This window comes from Pollachius pollachius, assembly GCF_949987615.1.
Source record: "Pollachius pollachius genome assembly, chromosome: 12".
Classification (NCBI taxonomy): domain Eukaryota; kingdom Metazoa; phylum Chordata; class Actinopteri; order Gadiformes; family Gadidae; genus Pollachius; species Pollachius pollachius.
In genome coordinates this window covers 9,272,435-9,287,979 of record NC_136945.1, presented here as the reverse complement: position 1 = coordinate 9,287,979, position 15,545 = coordinate 9,272,435, and the positions used below count along the sequence as shown (strand labels likewise).

Here is a 15,545-nt window from a genome sequence, read left to right as displayed (position 1 = left end):
GAGGTGAGCAACATGTCGTGGGTGTAGTGTAGCCAGGTGCAGGGAAACTCTCAAACAGGCTTCCGCAAACCCTCAGCGTCCTGAGGAGCGAAGAGATGAGCATCAGCCTCAGACTTCCTTTTTTGGTCATTCGTGGTGGGCCTCAGATGTCCCCAGGGACGCTGTGAGTCGTCTCCGCTTTGACACCAGCAGATAAGTTTGTGACTGTGTTTAACAACCGGTAACAGCCCTGGGCACGGCGCACTTTTCGGCCCACAATGAGTGCATGCGTGTGTGTGTGTGTGTGTCTCTGCGTGTGTGCCTGTGTGTGTGTGTGTGTGTGTGTGTGTGTGTGTGTGTGTGTGTGTGTGTGTGTGTGTGTGTGTGTGTGTTTAAAGGAACCATGGCTGAATAAGACTTTTGCTATTCCTTTTGAGCAATATATTTTACCGTTTACTGTACGGAATAAAAATCACATATGTATGTGGTATATAACTTTTTTTACTAGCACCTGTAAGGCTTTGCAGTGAATTCCTTTGTGTTTTTGCATGTCTGTGAATATTTGTAATAAAAGTGTACATAACTTATTGCAAGCGTTATATTGTTTTTATCCCACAGCTTAATGACTTTGAACATATTACTGAGAGTTTAAATAATTGACATTGACATCATTTTTGGGGCCACTAGGATATAACAAAGACACCCATAAAGCTGCCCAATTTTCTACGTTTATTCGACGTCAGGATATATTCCATTTATTTATTTCTGAACATAGGAGCAGCCTAGACCCTCAAAGTTACATTCACTGAAACTGTGAAGATATCTGATCATCAAGGACCTGAAATGCATTGTGTAAACACTAACCTTAATGCACAAACAAACTTAAGGTCAGGCAGTGGTCTGCCCCAGCACTGTTTCCATTCCCAGTTACCGTAAACACACCCCACCTCATCGTCTAGGCCTGCTGACTTTCCTTAGAGATATTTCTCTATTTTTATGGAACCCCATTTGCCCATTTGGTGATTCATTTCAGGGACCATGGAAGAGTTTGTGACTTGGAACATGCGGCCATGTGGTGCAAAGCTGACAACCAAAGTGTTGTTTGTGTGTATACAACCGTCTTGGGCACATGAGTGACTCACACAGATTGATGTGTGTGACGTAGGGTCCGAGTGGAGACATGGATCTCGTGTTGTGACCACCATGTGACGACTGAGCCTGTGTTGCCCTCGTACAGTTGAAGCAGAAACGGTCCAGAAGGGTTTTAGCAGGTCCTTCTACCCTGACTCAAACGGCGACTGATAGGTTTGAATATAGATAGAACCGTTAGCATTAACACATGCTGAAGGTGACCAACACAAGTCAGTTTTATGTCTCAGTTGGTTTCTTTTGAAATGTAAGCTCGGTCTGATCACTTTTTTAATGACCAATCTTTGTGTTTGATCAACATCGTTCAAATGTTGCTTCTCTCATTTGCTTCCTAATTTGTATGCATATGGTAGTTCACAGTGATTCACAAATAGACTCATAAATAACTGTAATAATTAGGACTATTGTTGGTATCCTAATAAATTACAAGAATAAATATTTGACATGCCCAAAGAGATTTTCGACCTTTTTTTTTTTAAAGAATATAATTACCATCCCTAGTTTTGATTCTAGTCATTCGTTTTACTAATTAGTAAGAATACATCATCATTAGCGTTAACAAACACACATGCGTTAATGATTACCAAAGAAATCCTTCAGCATGCAAGCTGTCACCGTGGGACAAACTAATGAAGAGAGGGTGTGAGGCGCTGATTGGGGTTGGCGCGCTTTTGATGGCGTCTCCAGTGGTCTGACTTTAATATTAGACGCTGATTAACGCCATCGCACCAAGCAACGGAAAATACACATCACAGACGACTCTATCCTCAAAGGATTTTTCGTTTTTTGATATTGGGTTTTATTGACACATAAATCTCTTTTCATTTCAGAGGTCAGACAGCAAATAAAACGTAATTGTACATATTTACAGATATGTACAAAAAAGAAAACGAGTTTCTCATACGTGGAATGGTTAATTGAAGTGGTTTTGTGGGACGACAACGGAGTTGACCTCTCGACGGCTATTCTATTGTTTTCCGGGCTCTGTGGTCAGGATAAAAAAAAACGAATCAGATTTATTTCATTCGAATACATTGACAAAAACATAGGCCTATTGGACGGTTTGGAAGAAAAAAAAAACAGACCTGGTTCTGATACCAGGGCATTCATTCTTGTTCAACAGTGAGATTATTCAGGCATACAATTAAACGTAAAACGCGTTACTAGAAATGCACTGAACTGTTCAATGATGTAAAAAAGGGAACTCTTCAAGTCGTCGGATGACTGTAATTATTTTGTACCATTTACCCTCCAAACCCCGACAAAGGACTATTAATAATATATAAGGATCACACAAAACTTCTACATGCACCTCATTCTTTCTCTTTTTTTCTTACATTTTCCTGTTCCATTTTGTCTTTTGCCAAACCCACAGTCAATATAAAATTACCAAAGCCACAAAGACTTTGTATGTGTGTATGTGTGCGTGTGTGAGTGCGAGAGAGCGAGAGCACGAGAGAGAGAGAGAATTTAGGGGAAAATCCACACAAACACATGCATCTCCAGTTCCTCTTTTTTTCTGTTATTGAAAGCAGCATCCCCACCAATAACGGGGGACCGTTGCTTCTCCGCCCGCTGTCTCTCCCTGGCTCTCGTTCATCCACCCGTCTTGATTACCTCTCACGCAAGCCCTCGCTGGCCAAACACACCCTACGTTTAATACGGCGTGAGTTATCGCATATGAGACCCGTGTCCAGTTCGATTAACTCCCAGGTTCTATGGCAAGAGTTGGGATCGAAACAGACACGCGCTATTATCATCATTATGTTTTTACTGATGTGTGATGTTTTAGAATTACCATTATCATTAGCCTATTTGGATGCAGTTGCAGCTCTCTTAAGTTTGGCTTTAGCGGCGTTGCAGAGCGCTGCCTTGGAGTACACACTGTATAGCTAAGTGCTATAAGTTGACAAAAACTGTACTTGACATATTTACAAAGAACATATTTTCACTTAATCGGCTGGGGTTTTTCCATCACTGTTTCAATGTGGAAGACCAATCATCTAATGTACAACAATTACATTTAAAGGTCCAAATACATACTGAGGATTTATTTGGTTAGTAGGGACAGATAGTCTGGACATAGTCATCACATCAATATCCAAACAAATTCATTTTGGAACGTTCCTAAATTGTATTATATAGCTCATTGACATCTTTACAAAGATTGAATAGTCCATTCCAGAGAAGAATCATCCGATCAAAATAGTTTGATACTTAATGTCACTCTTTGATTATTATTGAAAAATTAAATATGATTAAAAAGGTATTATTAGAAAAGGGATAATATTATGGGTTCAAGAAGGCTGCAATTGATTCATTCATTTTCTAAATGATATGCCCAGCCACCCAATTAGTTTCTTAGGGTTCACCACCGAATCAAATTTCTCAGTGACAGAATAGTCAAACAAAACTTGCATGCCTGTCATAATAAGTGACACAATACCCTGAAATGACACACATTTGCGCACACATACACACTCTACTGTACGAACACATCCGACGCCTATGCCAGGAAGCACTGGACTCTTCACAGTGAAAGCGTTTTATGGTCTTCAGACCACATGGTTGCTGAATCATCTTTCATCTTATATAAAACCCACCTGATAGACCCACAGTTATGGCAGACTTACATCTTCCCTGTCCAACGCAAAAAGAATACCAACAAACCGGAATAGAGATTTGCCACGGAATACGAGTGAACCCAGGAGAAGACCCCTGTCTGAATGACAGCCACAAGCAGAAGCCACCGTTGCTTTGAGTTGAAGCCGGGCTATTAAACCTATTGCTTTTATAGAGGGGGCTTATATAGACCCAAACAGCCGCCTGATTAACACGCTGCCTGTGTTGCTATTCCCCCCTCCGACTCCATGATTAACATTTAAAGTGAAACCCGCTTTGCATTGTCCGGGAGAGAGGCGCAGGCCGCTTCATTCTCTGTCCCGATTCATATGCGTATTGACGGCTAGCGTTCGCGCCCGCGGCTCCTTTCCGCGGACCGGGGTGAGGGGGGGGAGGGGCTGTTCTTGGAAGGTGAAAGGTCACGAGAGAGGCGGTGCGGTCCTGAAGATGTGGTCGAACTCGGTGAGCATGAGCTCCACGGCCTGGTTCTGGTAGACCATGTTGACGGCCATGAGGCCCGTGTCGCGCTCTGGTCTCATCAGGGTGGGCCCGAACACGATGGCGATGTTCTGGGTGGTCATCCGGTTGGCGTCCGACTGCTCAAGCACTCTGCGGCGAGGACAACAGGAAACGAAACAGGAGGAAAGGGAGGAATTAGTTGCAGTCGAGAAAATATAGAGATATATAGATAAGAGATGAAGATAGATAGATATAGATAGATAAGTGGAGAGAGAGAGAGAGAGAGAGAGAGAGAGAGTTGTGGGGGGTTAACCAATAAGTTCTAATGTCAAAAAAAGGCATGACACTTTAGTTTCAACTTTATAAATGAACTGCTAACGCAATCGTTGTAATAGGTGTGCAATGCGTCTGCTTCAGCCTGGCATACAAACACACACACACACACGCACACACACACACGCACACAAATTTGAAAATGTGCATGGATATATGGCTGTCAGGGAGCTAAAGAGTAATTTGTTTGATTGGAGTATTCTGCTAATCACCGCTATTCCTTCTGTGTCACAAGCCAGTATACAACACTTCATCATCTCATTGAGTATCAAACAAAGACAAGCCCAAAGTGTGGTTTCCCAAATGTGGTTTGTCTGTCGATTTGCGTCGAGTGTCTGAGGGCACCTCTTCACCTGCGCTTCCTCCTGTATGCATGTGACCATTCATATGCATGTGCATTTAAATGCATCAGCAGCTCTGCATTAGCAACTTCTATTGTGTTGGCAAACCATTTACCTGCATCTATTGTGTCAAGCCTCACGCTGCTAGGAGTGTGAAAAGTGTGAAGTTTGAAGCCTACGTGTTAACCCAAGCGGAACATGTGTGCATCCGTGAGCATGTCTGTGTAGGCGTGTGTGTGTGTGTGTGTGCATGAATGCATTTGTGTGTGTGTATGTGTGCTTGTGTCAATGTATGCATGAATGAACAGTCCCATCATGAAGCATTCTTCTAAAAACGCCATTCCCACCAAGCCACAGAAGCAGCCATCAATTGCTCAAAACTTCCACATTAAAAAGAGCCCAGGGAAGAAAAACGAGGAGGAGGTGAAGGAGGAGGAGGAGGAGGAAGAGGGGGCTGGAGAGAACGAGAGTTAGGGAGAGGGAGAGAGAGCGATCAGGAGAGAGGTTCCAGTGGTGGCGGCGGTGGTGGCGGCGGTGGTGTCGGTATGCCTTCCAGCAGACGGACCACAGCGCTCCCATGGGTGCAGCGGAGGAGGAGGACGAAGAGGAGGAGGAGGAGGAGGTGAAGGAGGAGGAGGAGGAGGAGAAGGAGGAGGGGATCAGAGATGGGGGGAAGGAGTGGTGAAAGGAGGCGGTGAAGCGCAGATGAAGAACAGGGAGAAAAGGCTGAAGAAGAGAGAGAAGGAGGAGAAGCAAAATAAGTGAGGCAGAGGAAAGAGAGGAGATAAGGAGGGAGAGAGAGATGAATGGAGGTGGAGGAGGTGGTGCTGGCCATAATAAATGAGAAACAGAACCAAAAGAGGGGGGAAGGTGGGGTTGGGTGTATGTGTACTAGGGTGAGAAAATAAAGGAAGGAATGACAGAGGAAGGAGAGAGAGAGAGAAAGAAAAAAGAGTGAGAGAGAAAGACACACACACACACACACACACACACACACACACACACACACACACACACACACACACACACAGACACACACAGTTGACAAATTCAATGGGGCCCACCACACCCTGGCACAAACATCAGGCTCACAACACGAAACACACTCACGCTGGAATGGAAGGAAGAAAAACCACAAGCGGTGAACACACACACACACACACACACACACACACACACACACACACACACACTCTCTCGCACACACGGTATGTGTACGCTGCAGAAAGGAACTGGCTTGCGCGGCATTATTACGAACCATTCCTCTGGCCCTAACCTTTTGATCTTGACCAAAGCCAAAGTTAACTAGGGTGTGATCCGGGGCCACTGCCATGGCAGTAATGGGCCGACGTGCTCCCAGTAGACCGCAGTGGAGTCTCACTCTGGGCCGTAAAGCCTGCTCTGAATAACCCCACTGCCCCCTCTTGTGGTGGGACCCCAGCGAAGGAGTACCAAGGAAGCCATTAAAAAAAAAGGAGGACATCTGGTTCATCCTTTCAGGACCGCAGTCCAAACAGCAGTTAAACAAGATGTTGTTGTTTTTTATATGATGTGTCAATTTCCAAACACTGAATCACAACACAGAGACAGGGACAGACGCACACAACAGAGAGGGCTGGATAGACAGACTGTCTGTCAGACAGACACACACAACAGACAGTAGGCTATCAGACAGACAGACACACGGACACACAGACAGTGGACTATCAGACAGAAAGTTAGAAACACAGACAGTAGGCTATCAGACACAGATAGAAACACAGACAGTAGGCTATCATACACAGATAGAAACACAGACAGTAGGCTATCAGACAGACACACGGACACGCAGACAGTAGACTATCAGAGAGACACACACGCAGACATTAGACTATCAGACAGACAGACACACAGACAGTGGACTTTCAGACAGCCAGTGAGAAAGCTAACCCCCCTGGCCGTCCCATCTCATGATGCTAGCTGCTGGGTGATTCCGTTGGAGCTCACCGTTGGAGATGGCTGAAGATGAAGTGCAGCGTGTCGTGGCTGGGAGGCGGGATGCTGAGCACCAGACACTTGAGACGGTCCACTTTGTCCCAGTAGTCAGACATCTCTGAAAACACATACGCACCATTCAGCCCCACAGGAGAAGAATTGGGGATGCATGGATGGTAACTGGACTCAAATATCACGCTTTTCTGCTTTTTCCACTCTGTACTGTACATGTTGTTGTTTTTTCGGCCATGCTCACAAACACACACACACAGAACGATGCCAGCCATATAAGCCACTAATAGTGAGCAGTGATGTCTTGCTCAGAGACACCTCTACACATTAGCCGGGCATAGCTCTGGATCAGACTCTAATTACCGTTGCCAGACCTCAAAAGGTTAAATCAAGTTTTTTTTATTTTTTTAATAAATACAATTTATCTTCAGCCCTTAGCTGGTATAAGCTGTTATGAATCCCGCCCTAGCAGATTGCGTACAGCTAATCCATTCTAATCATTAGCAACGATTGCTCTTTTAAAATACATGTCAGTTTACTTATTATGACAGCCTCTCAACGTTTGATCAAGTTCAAAACATATCTCTAAAATCGGGACGGTTTGAACTTCTTCTATTTGTGCCGCTGGCGCCATGGTTAAAAGCTGTGAGTTCCCTCAACCCAGCCTTAACTTCCCCCCGTACTCGCTGAACATCTACTACTACTAACGTCTACTGGCCGGGCCCTGGGTCAGAACAGGCCCCAAAAAGTGTTACGAGTGACTCCCGTTTGTCCTGTGTGATAAACGTCCATACTGGCGGCTCTATGGTCCCTTCGCTGGGAACCATTTGTAAGGGGGGGTTGTATGTTTACTGTGTGCAGATTTAAATGTACAGTATATTTTTTGTAACAACTGCTGATGATGAATTGAACTGAGAGGATTTCCTACTGAAATATGGTTGAACTATTTGGAATACATTTGGAAAACCAAACTGCTATTTGGTTTAAATTGTTCACATCATTTGCATTCACTGTCAGCAGGGAGCAATTACAAAATAACACTTTATTTGAATAGATTACCACATTTTGACCAGTTGCCATTTTGTGTGAAAATTGATTATAATCTAACTATACATTCTTGCCATGCAAATGTGCAGATCCACATTAACTTCGACTGTGTATTAATTTCCACCCTCTTTGACGAGTTTATGAGAAAAAGTATCACAGAGATGAATTTGACTTTGATAAAAAAAAGCCCTCCCCCCAGAATCGCCTATACAGAAAACCCCCACGTTAACTTACACCCTGGTAACCATTCTAAAGACTCCCAAAAGTTCCCGTTCCAAAACCTCGCCCCCCCCCCCTCGTTACTGCAGCCATTTGAACGAGGGGCGGACGGGGTTCAAAGGAGAGCGGCTCTGTGCTGTAACTGTGAGGGGGGGGGGGAACCAAAGGCAGGGGCCGCGTGCACTCACTGACGGTCTCGATGATGTCCGTGTAGAAGCCGTAGGGGACCAGCGGCTCCGGGAGCTCGCGGAAGAAGAGTTTCAAAGCGCCCGTGATGACGTGAATGTCCTCCCACTCGCTCTGGTCCAAGTTCAGCTTCTCCTCTGAGACCCAGCGGGAGGAGAAGGAGGAGGAGGGGGAGAAGGAGAGGAAGAGGGAGGGAGAGACATATCAATTAACAAATAAAACAGCCGTTTGAAGTTCACAGAGTAAAGTAGCAGGAGGAGGAAAAATAGAATAGAAAGAGAAGGTTGATAATGGATATGGGTAGAGACAAGTCATTCAATGGCCCAGTGCTGCAAAAGAGTTTGATTTACTCAACCCTAATGGCTGGTTCAGACTACACGATTCTCAGATATTCCTCCACGATTTACCATGTCACACTATACGATCACAGAGCCAGGAAATCGGGCCTTATCTCGTCGTACATCTTATATTATAGTTTTCCTTATGACTGTTAATACACATTTTAATTTGTTATATTATTCCACTTATGTGAAGGCCCTATGTGCCACGAGGCATTTGGAGGACAGGTATGTGGAACCTAATTTTACTTAATGTGCTTTGGCAATGTCCAAGTACGTTTTCCATGGCAATAAGGGCCTTTGAATCTCGACAAGTGAAAGAGAGGGCAAAGGGGAAAGGAAGGAAACCGAATAGAATAAACTACGATTTAAGTTAAATGCCCTAAAAAGCGGTAAAAAACAGCGAGTTTGTTAAAAGGTCAGACAGAAAGAGAGACAGCGTGTTGGAGGCGGTCCGTTGTACGGAGCAGGGTACACAGGACCTGAAGTGCGTTGCTTTGAGGCCTGGTTGCTAACACACCCGGGTTAGAAGGTGGGAAGCAGGAGACATGTCAACTGAAAACATTAGCTCATACAATACTATACAGACACAGTACAAAGACACGTGCACACACATGCACACAAGCACACAGATATGGAAACACACACACACACACACACACACACACACACACACACACGAGACATATACAAAGGCAAATAGACGATAAACAAGGCAAATGCTTCTCAAAATCCAACTGGAAAACGTTATATCTATATTATAAATATGTTTTTGATTCAATCCTGTGCTTGCTACAGTATGATCTAATGAGAAGCATCGCACAGCACGGTTAGATGGATTTGCAAATTGAAATGTCAGTCACACACATACACACACAAACACACACACACACACACACACACACACACACACAACCAAACAGCGACACACACGCACACACACACACACACAAACTGAGAGCAGCCGTAGTAATACTTCTGTCCTCCACTTGGTGGCAAGCTTGAGCTGCCACAAAAGAACTGTGAATCGGAAAGAAGTTCATGTTACATCACATCAAAACGTGGCGGAAAAATGGAAGAGAAATGCTTTAGGCAGACACATATACATGAAGCGCGTCGCTCTGCGATATCTTCATTCTTCAGCACGGCGCAAGGCATTCATTTCTGTAGGAGACGAGGCGAGAGAGAGAGAGAGAGAGAGAGAGAGAGAGAGAGAGAGAGAGAGAGAGAAAGAGAGAGAGAGAGACAGAGAGACAGAGAGACAGAGAGACAGAGAGAGAGAGAGAGAAAGAGAGAGAGAGAGAGACAGAGAGACAGAGAGAGTGAGCGAGAGAGAGAGAGAGAGAGAGAGCGAGAGGGAGAGAGACAGAGAGTGAGAGAGAGATAGAGAGGGAGAGAGACAGAGAGACAGAGACAGAGAGAGAGAGAGACAGAAAGAGAGACAGAGAGACAGAGAGAGAGAGAGACAGAGAGAGAGAGAGAGAGAGAGAGTGAGAGAGAGAGCGTTTTGGCTGCGAGCGTGTGAGCTCTCACTCGGTGTGTGAGTTTTTTCTGCTTGCGTGGAGAAGATTTGATCAGAGCCGCGTTCGGAGTTATGCAACTGCACGTGCGCACACAAGCACACACACACACACTAATATGTAAGGCGACGGAATGCCACGTCAAAGCGGCGGGCCAGCGGCTCTGGCCCGGCCCTTGTTCTCATCTACCTCGAATCAACTCCTCTGGGAACATGTAGCGGCCGTCTGTCGTCACCGCTCGCTCTGCAAACACCAACAGTTGTGGGTGTGTGTTCCCACGTGTACATGTAGGCAGGTAGGTAGTCATGTGTGTGTGTATGCGTGTATGAAGGTATGTATGTATGTATGTATATGTGTATGTATATATGTATGTGTTTGCGCATCTGTGTGTTCATGGGTGTGTGCATGTGTACGTTTTGTGGGTGGTGGTACCATTATTATCACTACAATGCTTTGATGGATTGCTTGATTATTGGAAAACAAATGTAAAATGCCTTCCTGAGTATTCAGACCTATTCCATCCATTCCTATGAACTATTACATTCTGAGAAGTAAAAGAACAATAGATTAAATGAATAAAGATATAGAAACATCAATAGATTAATAGATACATCAATATAGAATATAAAACATCCATTTCACTATCCAAAGATTCATCAAATGAATGCACCATTTCATGTCTCTTAATTTGGTACGTAATTTAGACTGGGCTGGACTGGTTGAGTGAATTGATTCGAGCATGAGTCACATCGGTATTAAAATAACCCAGTCGGCCCCGCCTGCAGTGTTCTCACCGTGGTTCACCATGAAGCGAAGTTTCTGAATGACGGCCAAATTGCCAGACACCCTGTAGATACCGTCAGTCTGCAGGCCTGCACAGCACAAGAGGAGGAGGAGGAAGAGGAAGGAGAGGAGGCGTGGTCAGAGGGGCAGGAGTAGATTAGTGAGTAAGGATTGAGGATTGAGAAGTGTTTTCATGAACAAGCAAACTGACAAAGGTTTATTTACATATATGTCCTCTATGATAATTGGCTCCCAGTAATCCCAGAGGTGTAATAGTAGGAACGTATAAAAGGTGTAGCTCATTATTGGTAATTATGGGTCTGTGATGCCAGACCCCATAATTAACGTCTTGAGATGCACCTGTGTGATTGCCCCGACTATTACACCTCTTTGATAAAGGCCTTTTGTAGTTTCACCATCATATTGTTCTAAATATTCCTTGAATTCAATTTTTAACATTGTAGACACCAAATTTGTATTATCATTAAATAACAATATAAACTGCTAGTTTTATGCAAAGTTAGTCAAATGAGCCTTCACACCCGGCATCATTTGCTGTGACGTCCAGATTTTAAGATATTCGGCTTCTTCTCGTCAGCGTTTCAGATGTGGAGAGTGTGGGAAAGAGTAGCAGCCTATAATGCTCATTAAGTATTAAACACAGAGGGTCGACGGCGGGGAGCTCTGCGTTTTTAATATCTATTCCCAGGCTAAAAGTAAAAAGAGGCCGCGGGACGTTTCCCACAATGCAGCCATTCTGGAATAACGACGTAAGAGCCATGGGCACGTTTTACGAATTCTTTGTGTTTAAGATGTCTGTCTGTCACAACCCTAATTCAGGCAAACAACGCTTTTAAAAAGGTCCTGCCTGGGGGAAAGTAAGAAAAAACACAAAGAAAACCGTAAAGACAAGAAAAGACATGGCGCATGAAATATTGACTCGCTCGCATTGTTCTCCAAGTTTCTAAACAGCTTTATTTTTTTCAATTCTCATCATGTGGGTTTCTCTGGCACCTGTCATGGGTTCTCCCCTCGTAAATATATATAAATAAAGTTGATATTGTGCCCGAATTTACTTCAATATGGAAAGCCGATTCAGTGCGCGTCACATGGCTGTCAGCCCGCGGCACCAGACATGTCAGGGGGAACGCTCCTAACCAAACAAAAATAAAGGCTTTTTCCTTCCCTTTCTCCGCTCTCTCCCCTTTAAACCTGTATGTTGTGGTTGCTGAGGGCGTCGCATGCAGAGCAGTGTGTTTGTGGGCGCGGTAATAGGGCCGTGTGTGGTGATGAGCGTTAGCTGTAAGCTTTAGCTTGGCTGGGAGCTCGTACCTCTTCTCTCGACCGCCTCGGTGCACAGCCTGACGAAGCGAGGCACGGCGCTGCGCTCGCGCTCACACAGCATCTCCAATCCGCAGCCAAACACCTGGTCTGCACACATACACACGCACAGTAGCAAACACACACACACACACACACATTAGGACACACACACACACACACACACACACGTTATGATGATCGGTACTCAGCGTCGCAAACATGGTGAGTCAGGCGTGCACCCACACACTTTGTGAAAGGTTGATACACACACACCAGGGTCAGACATGAACGTGAGCTCAGGGGGTATTTTGCCGGATTTTCCTTTTTAATTGGGTTGACTGGGGCTTTTAAATGCAACTTGTAAAATAAAGACTCCACTTCTGTATTTTTACACTGTATTTGAACTGCATATGAAAACTGGTTCATATTTTCTTTCAGTGGAGTCGTTGATGGGCTGTCATGCAACTTTTAATAAAAATTGCCCCGGAATGATTCAAAATGCCCTAAAATGTATCACACGGGCAGAGAAAAGCCAGTTAAAAAAGGGACACACACAAAAACACATAAATACACACACATTCACACACTCAAACATGCAAATATATAAAAATACACACAAACACGCGCACACACAGAAAAAACACTTTACACAGACAGACGCACAGAGGTATAGCTATTGTAAAATGAGGCTTCCTCTAAGAAAAATCCCTTTTCATTTCAATTACGCTGCCTCTTTTCCCAGAAAACTTGGCTTAACATTGATGATGCAAGAGTGTCATCCACGTACAGTCTATACTACTGCCACTGCATTCTCTCTGTAAGTGCTTCACACACGAGTTCAAACCAGCTGCATATAACACACAAAACCTTCTCTCTGCCTGCTTCGACTTCTCCGGGAATTGAGGCAATTATAAGCAGCTGAACCTTGATTCATCGCTATCTACTTGCAGTTTTGAGTGGTATCTTGTTGCTTGAACATATCTTTCTGCTATAAACTTCTATGGTTCTTCCAACAAATGCGGAAAACCTCATACTTCCACCATGTTTAAAAAATATGGAAAAAACACACACATGCGGTGTATGTGTGGCCCGCATGCCTCGTATCAGAACAAATTTCTGTTTTGTGGGAAGTTTGAATTTTACACTTCGAAAAATTCAGGGTTGCCCCGTGGCCAACAAAACCCCCTCTGCCATTGAAGAGCCTAAGAATTGGATGCTCTGCCCTAACCTTTTATAAGGCCCTTCTCCTGGAGTGCCTGCAGAGGGGGTCTCTTCAGGATCAGCTTCTTCAGACGGCTCCTCACACGCTTCCGCTCCGTGTTCTCCAGGTTGGAAGCCGAGCGGGGCACTGCGGAGCCAAGGCACAGGGGAGGAGGTCGAGGAGGAGGAGGAGGAGAGGAGGAGGAGGAGGAGGAGAGGAGGTGGAGGGGGAGAAGGAGGGGGAGGTGGAGAGGAGGTGGAGGGGGAGAAGGAGGTCAGTGCGTGTTGACCGATTCGAGAGGCCGTGGACGACAGAGAGAGGAGGAGGTGGGCGGAGACGGCGATGACGATTAAGCGAGGGGGTGAGGGGTGTGCTGGCTGGATGGAGGTGAGCACGGCGGACAGAACACGGGGGAAAAGAAACCCCCGAGCAGGACGAATGGAGATAGAAACTACGAGACTGGTGAAGATGAAGGGGCAGGGTAGATGCGTTGAGACAGGAGGAGTCTGGATGATTGGGGGGGCTGGACTCACCGGAGGTCCTGGTCCTGTCATCGTCCTCTCCGATCCGATCCAGGGTTTCCAGGCTGCCCGCCCGTCTCTGGGAGTACAGGAGCACGTTGTCGAGAGGGTTCTCCCGCTCCTGGGACACAAGGAACCCGTTCCACTCATTTTAAAAACCTGTGTGACATTTACTGTTGTACTATAAAGGGAGACACATACACTGGATTTAATGCAATGTTTAAATGATACATTTGTGTGAATACAGTTATAGCGATAACTAGATGGTGTGTTTGGGGTTTGATTGAGGAAGTCGACCCCATGCGCTTCTACTTCATTGCATCAAGTGTTTAGGAGGACAGAGAGAGAGATCAAAAGATACAGAGAGTGACAGAGAGGGGGAGAAAGCGAGAAAAAGGGAGAGACAGAGAACGAGACGAAGAGAGAGAGAGCAAGAGAGATAGAACGAGAGACCACGGACCAGCCTGTCAATGACACCCTGGATGGTGTTGTACCACTCTCTGACAAGAGAGTCCGTCTCCGATTGCAGAAGGAACTCGTTTCCTGTCACAGTTCTCAGCTGTAACCCACACACACAAACACACCCACCCACACACACACACGCCACGTCATTACACACTTGTATCTACTGTGCTTTCACTAAATAAAAATACATAATTTTATGGTTAGCGAAGATTGGTCCTTTTGCGATTATAACGATGCACGTTATAGTCGCCGTTTGTGGTTCTACCTCAGCGTTCCTCACCTTGAAGACGTTCTTTTTGCTAGACAGACAGTCAGCCCATTCAAGCTGTGCGCCTCTCAGGTCCACACTGCTCTCTGGACGGCTGTTCCCTGGTTTCTAATGGTAACAAACACACAGATATCTGTTATTATCTGTTAAATAATATTACGGGAATTATGTTATGTATGGCGACTTGGTGCAGCAGGTCAAGGAAAGCAAAAATATTGCATAATAATCTCTAACAGGTTTTATAATAACGGGCGAGAGTCTTCGTCTGCTCATCCCGTTTTAAACCTAATCCAGGTTTTCCCCAAAATTATAATAGTGGCGCTGTGCGACCAAACACCCATCCAGTGCCACCATGCAACACTTCTAAACCCAGTTTTCTTTACATTAATTTCTGAAAAACGGTTAAATTGGTTGAAACTTCTGATCTGAAATACACTTCAAAAAGCTAAAATAGAATGCAATGTCCCGTCAGTGCGTTGTGGAGGATGTCAGCGGCTCTCTGACCAGCGTCATACTCGGTCACGGCCAGGCTTCAATGTGAAGGCCCTGTGAGGCCCCGTTCTGTGGTTAATATGACGGGGGTAATGGAGGGCGCTGCCTGGTTTGGGCCGACCCTGGTAGAGAGAGACACCGCGCTGGGCTGCGCCGGTGCGCTGCTCTTATTCAAAATATGACCCACTTAAGTTCCAATTAATACACACGGCTTTGAGCGTATGAATTATCATAAAATAGAAATATGGTTCTGTTTGGGTGGCATGGCGCAGCAGCAGCAGTGCTATTCAAGAGCAGGCAAAGAAAAACACAG

The 15,545-nt window shown here is 45.2% G+C and overlaps 1 protein-coding gene across 1 annotated transcript in view; it reads right to left on the bottom strand.

Moving 5' to 3' along the window:
* Positions 1–1,930: 1,930 nt before the first annotated feature.
* arhgap9 (Rho GTPase activating protein 9) overlaps positions 1,931–15,545 on the bottom strand; it is a 33,140-nt gene continuing 19,525 nt past the window's right edge. Inside the window, exons 13-22 of the mRNA XM_079747789.1 lie at positions 14,753–14,848; positions 14,468–14,566; positions 14,020–14,128; positions 13,514–13,633; positions 12,295–12,393; positions 10,974–11,051; positions 10,369–10,422; positions 8,324–8,458; positions 6,870–6,975; positions 1,931–4,359 (exon numbers count right to left, since the gene is read on the bottom strand). Coding sequence (XP_079603915.1) covers positions 4,170–4,359; positions 6,870–6,975; positions 8,324–8,458; positions 10,369–10,422; positions 10,974–11,051; positions 12,295–12,393; positions 13,514–13,633; positions 14,020–14,128; positions 14,468–14,566; positions 14,753–14,848 — 1,086 coding nt within the window. The 3' untranslated portion in view covers positions 1,931–4,169. The remainder of the gene's footprint in view (positions 4,360–6,869; positions 6,976–8,323; positions 8,459–10,368; positions 10,423–10,973; positions 11,052–12,294; positions 12,394–13,513; positions 13,634–14,019; positions 14,129–14,467; positions 14,567–14,752; positions 14,849–15,545) is intronic.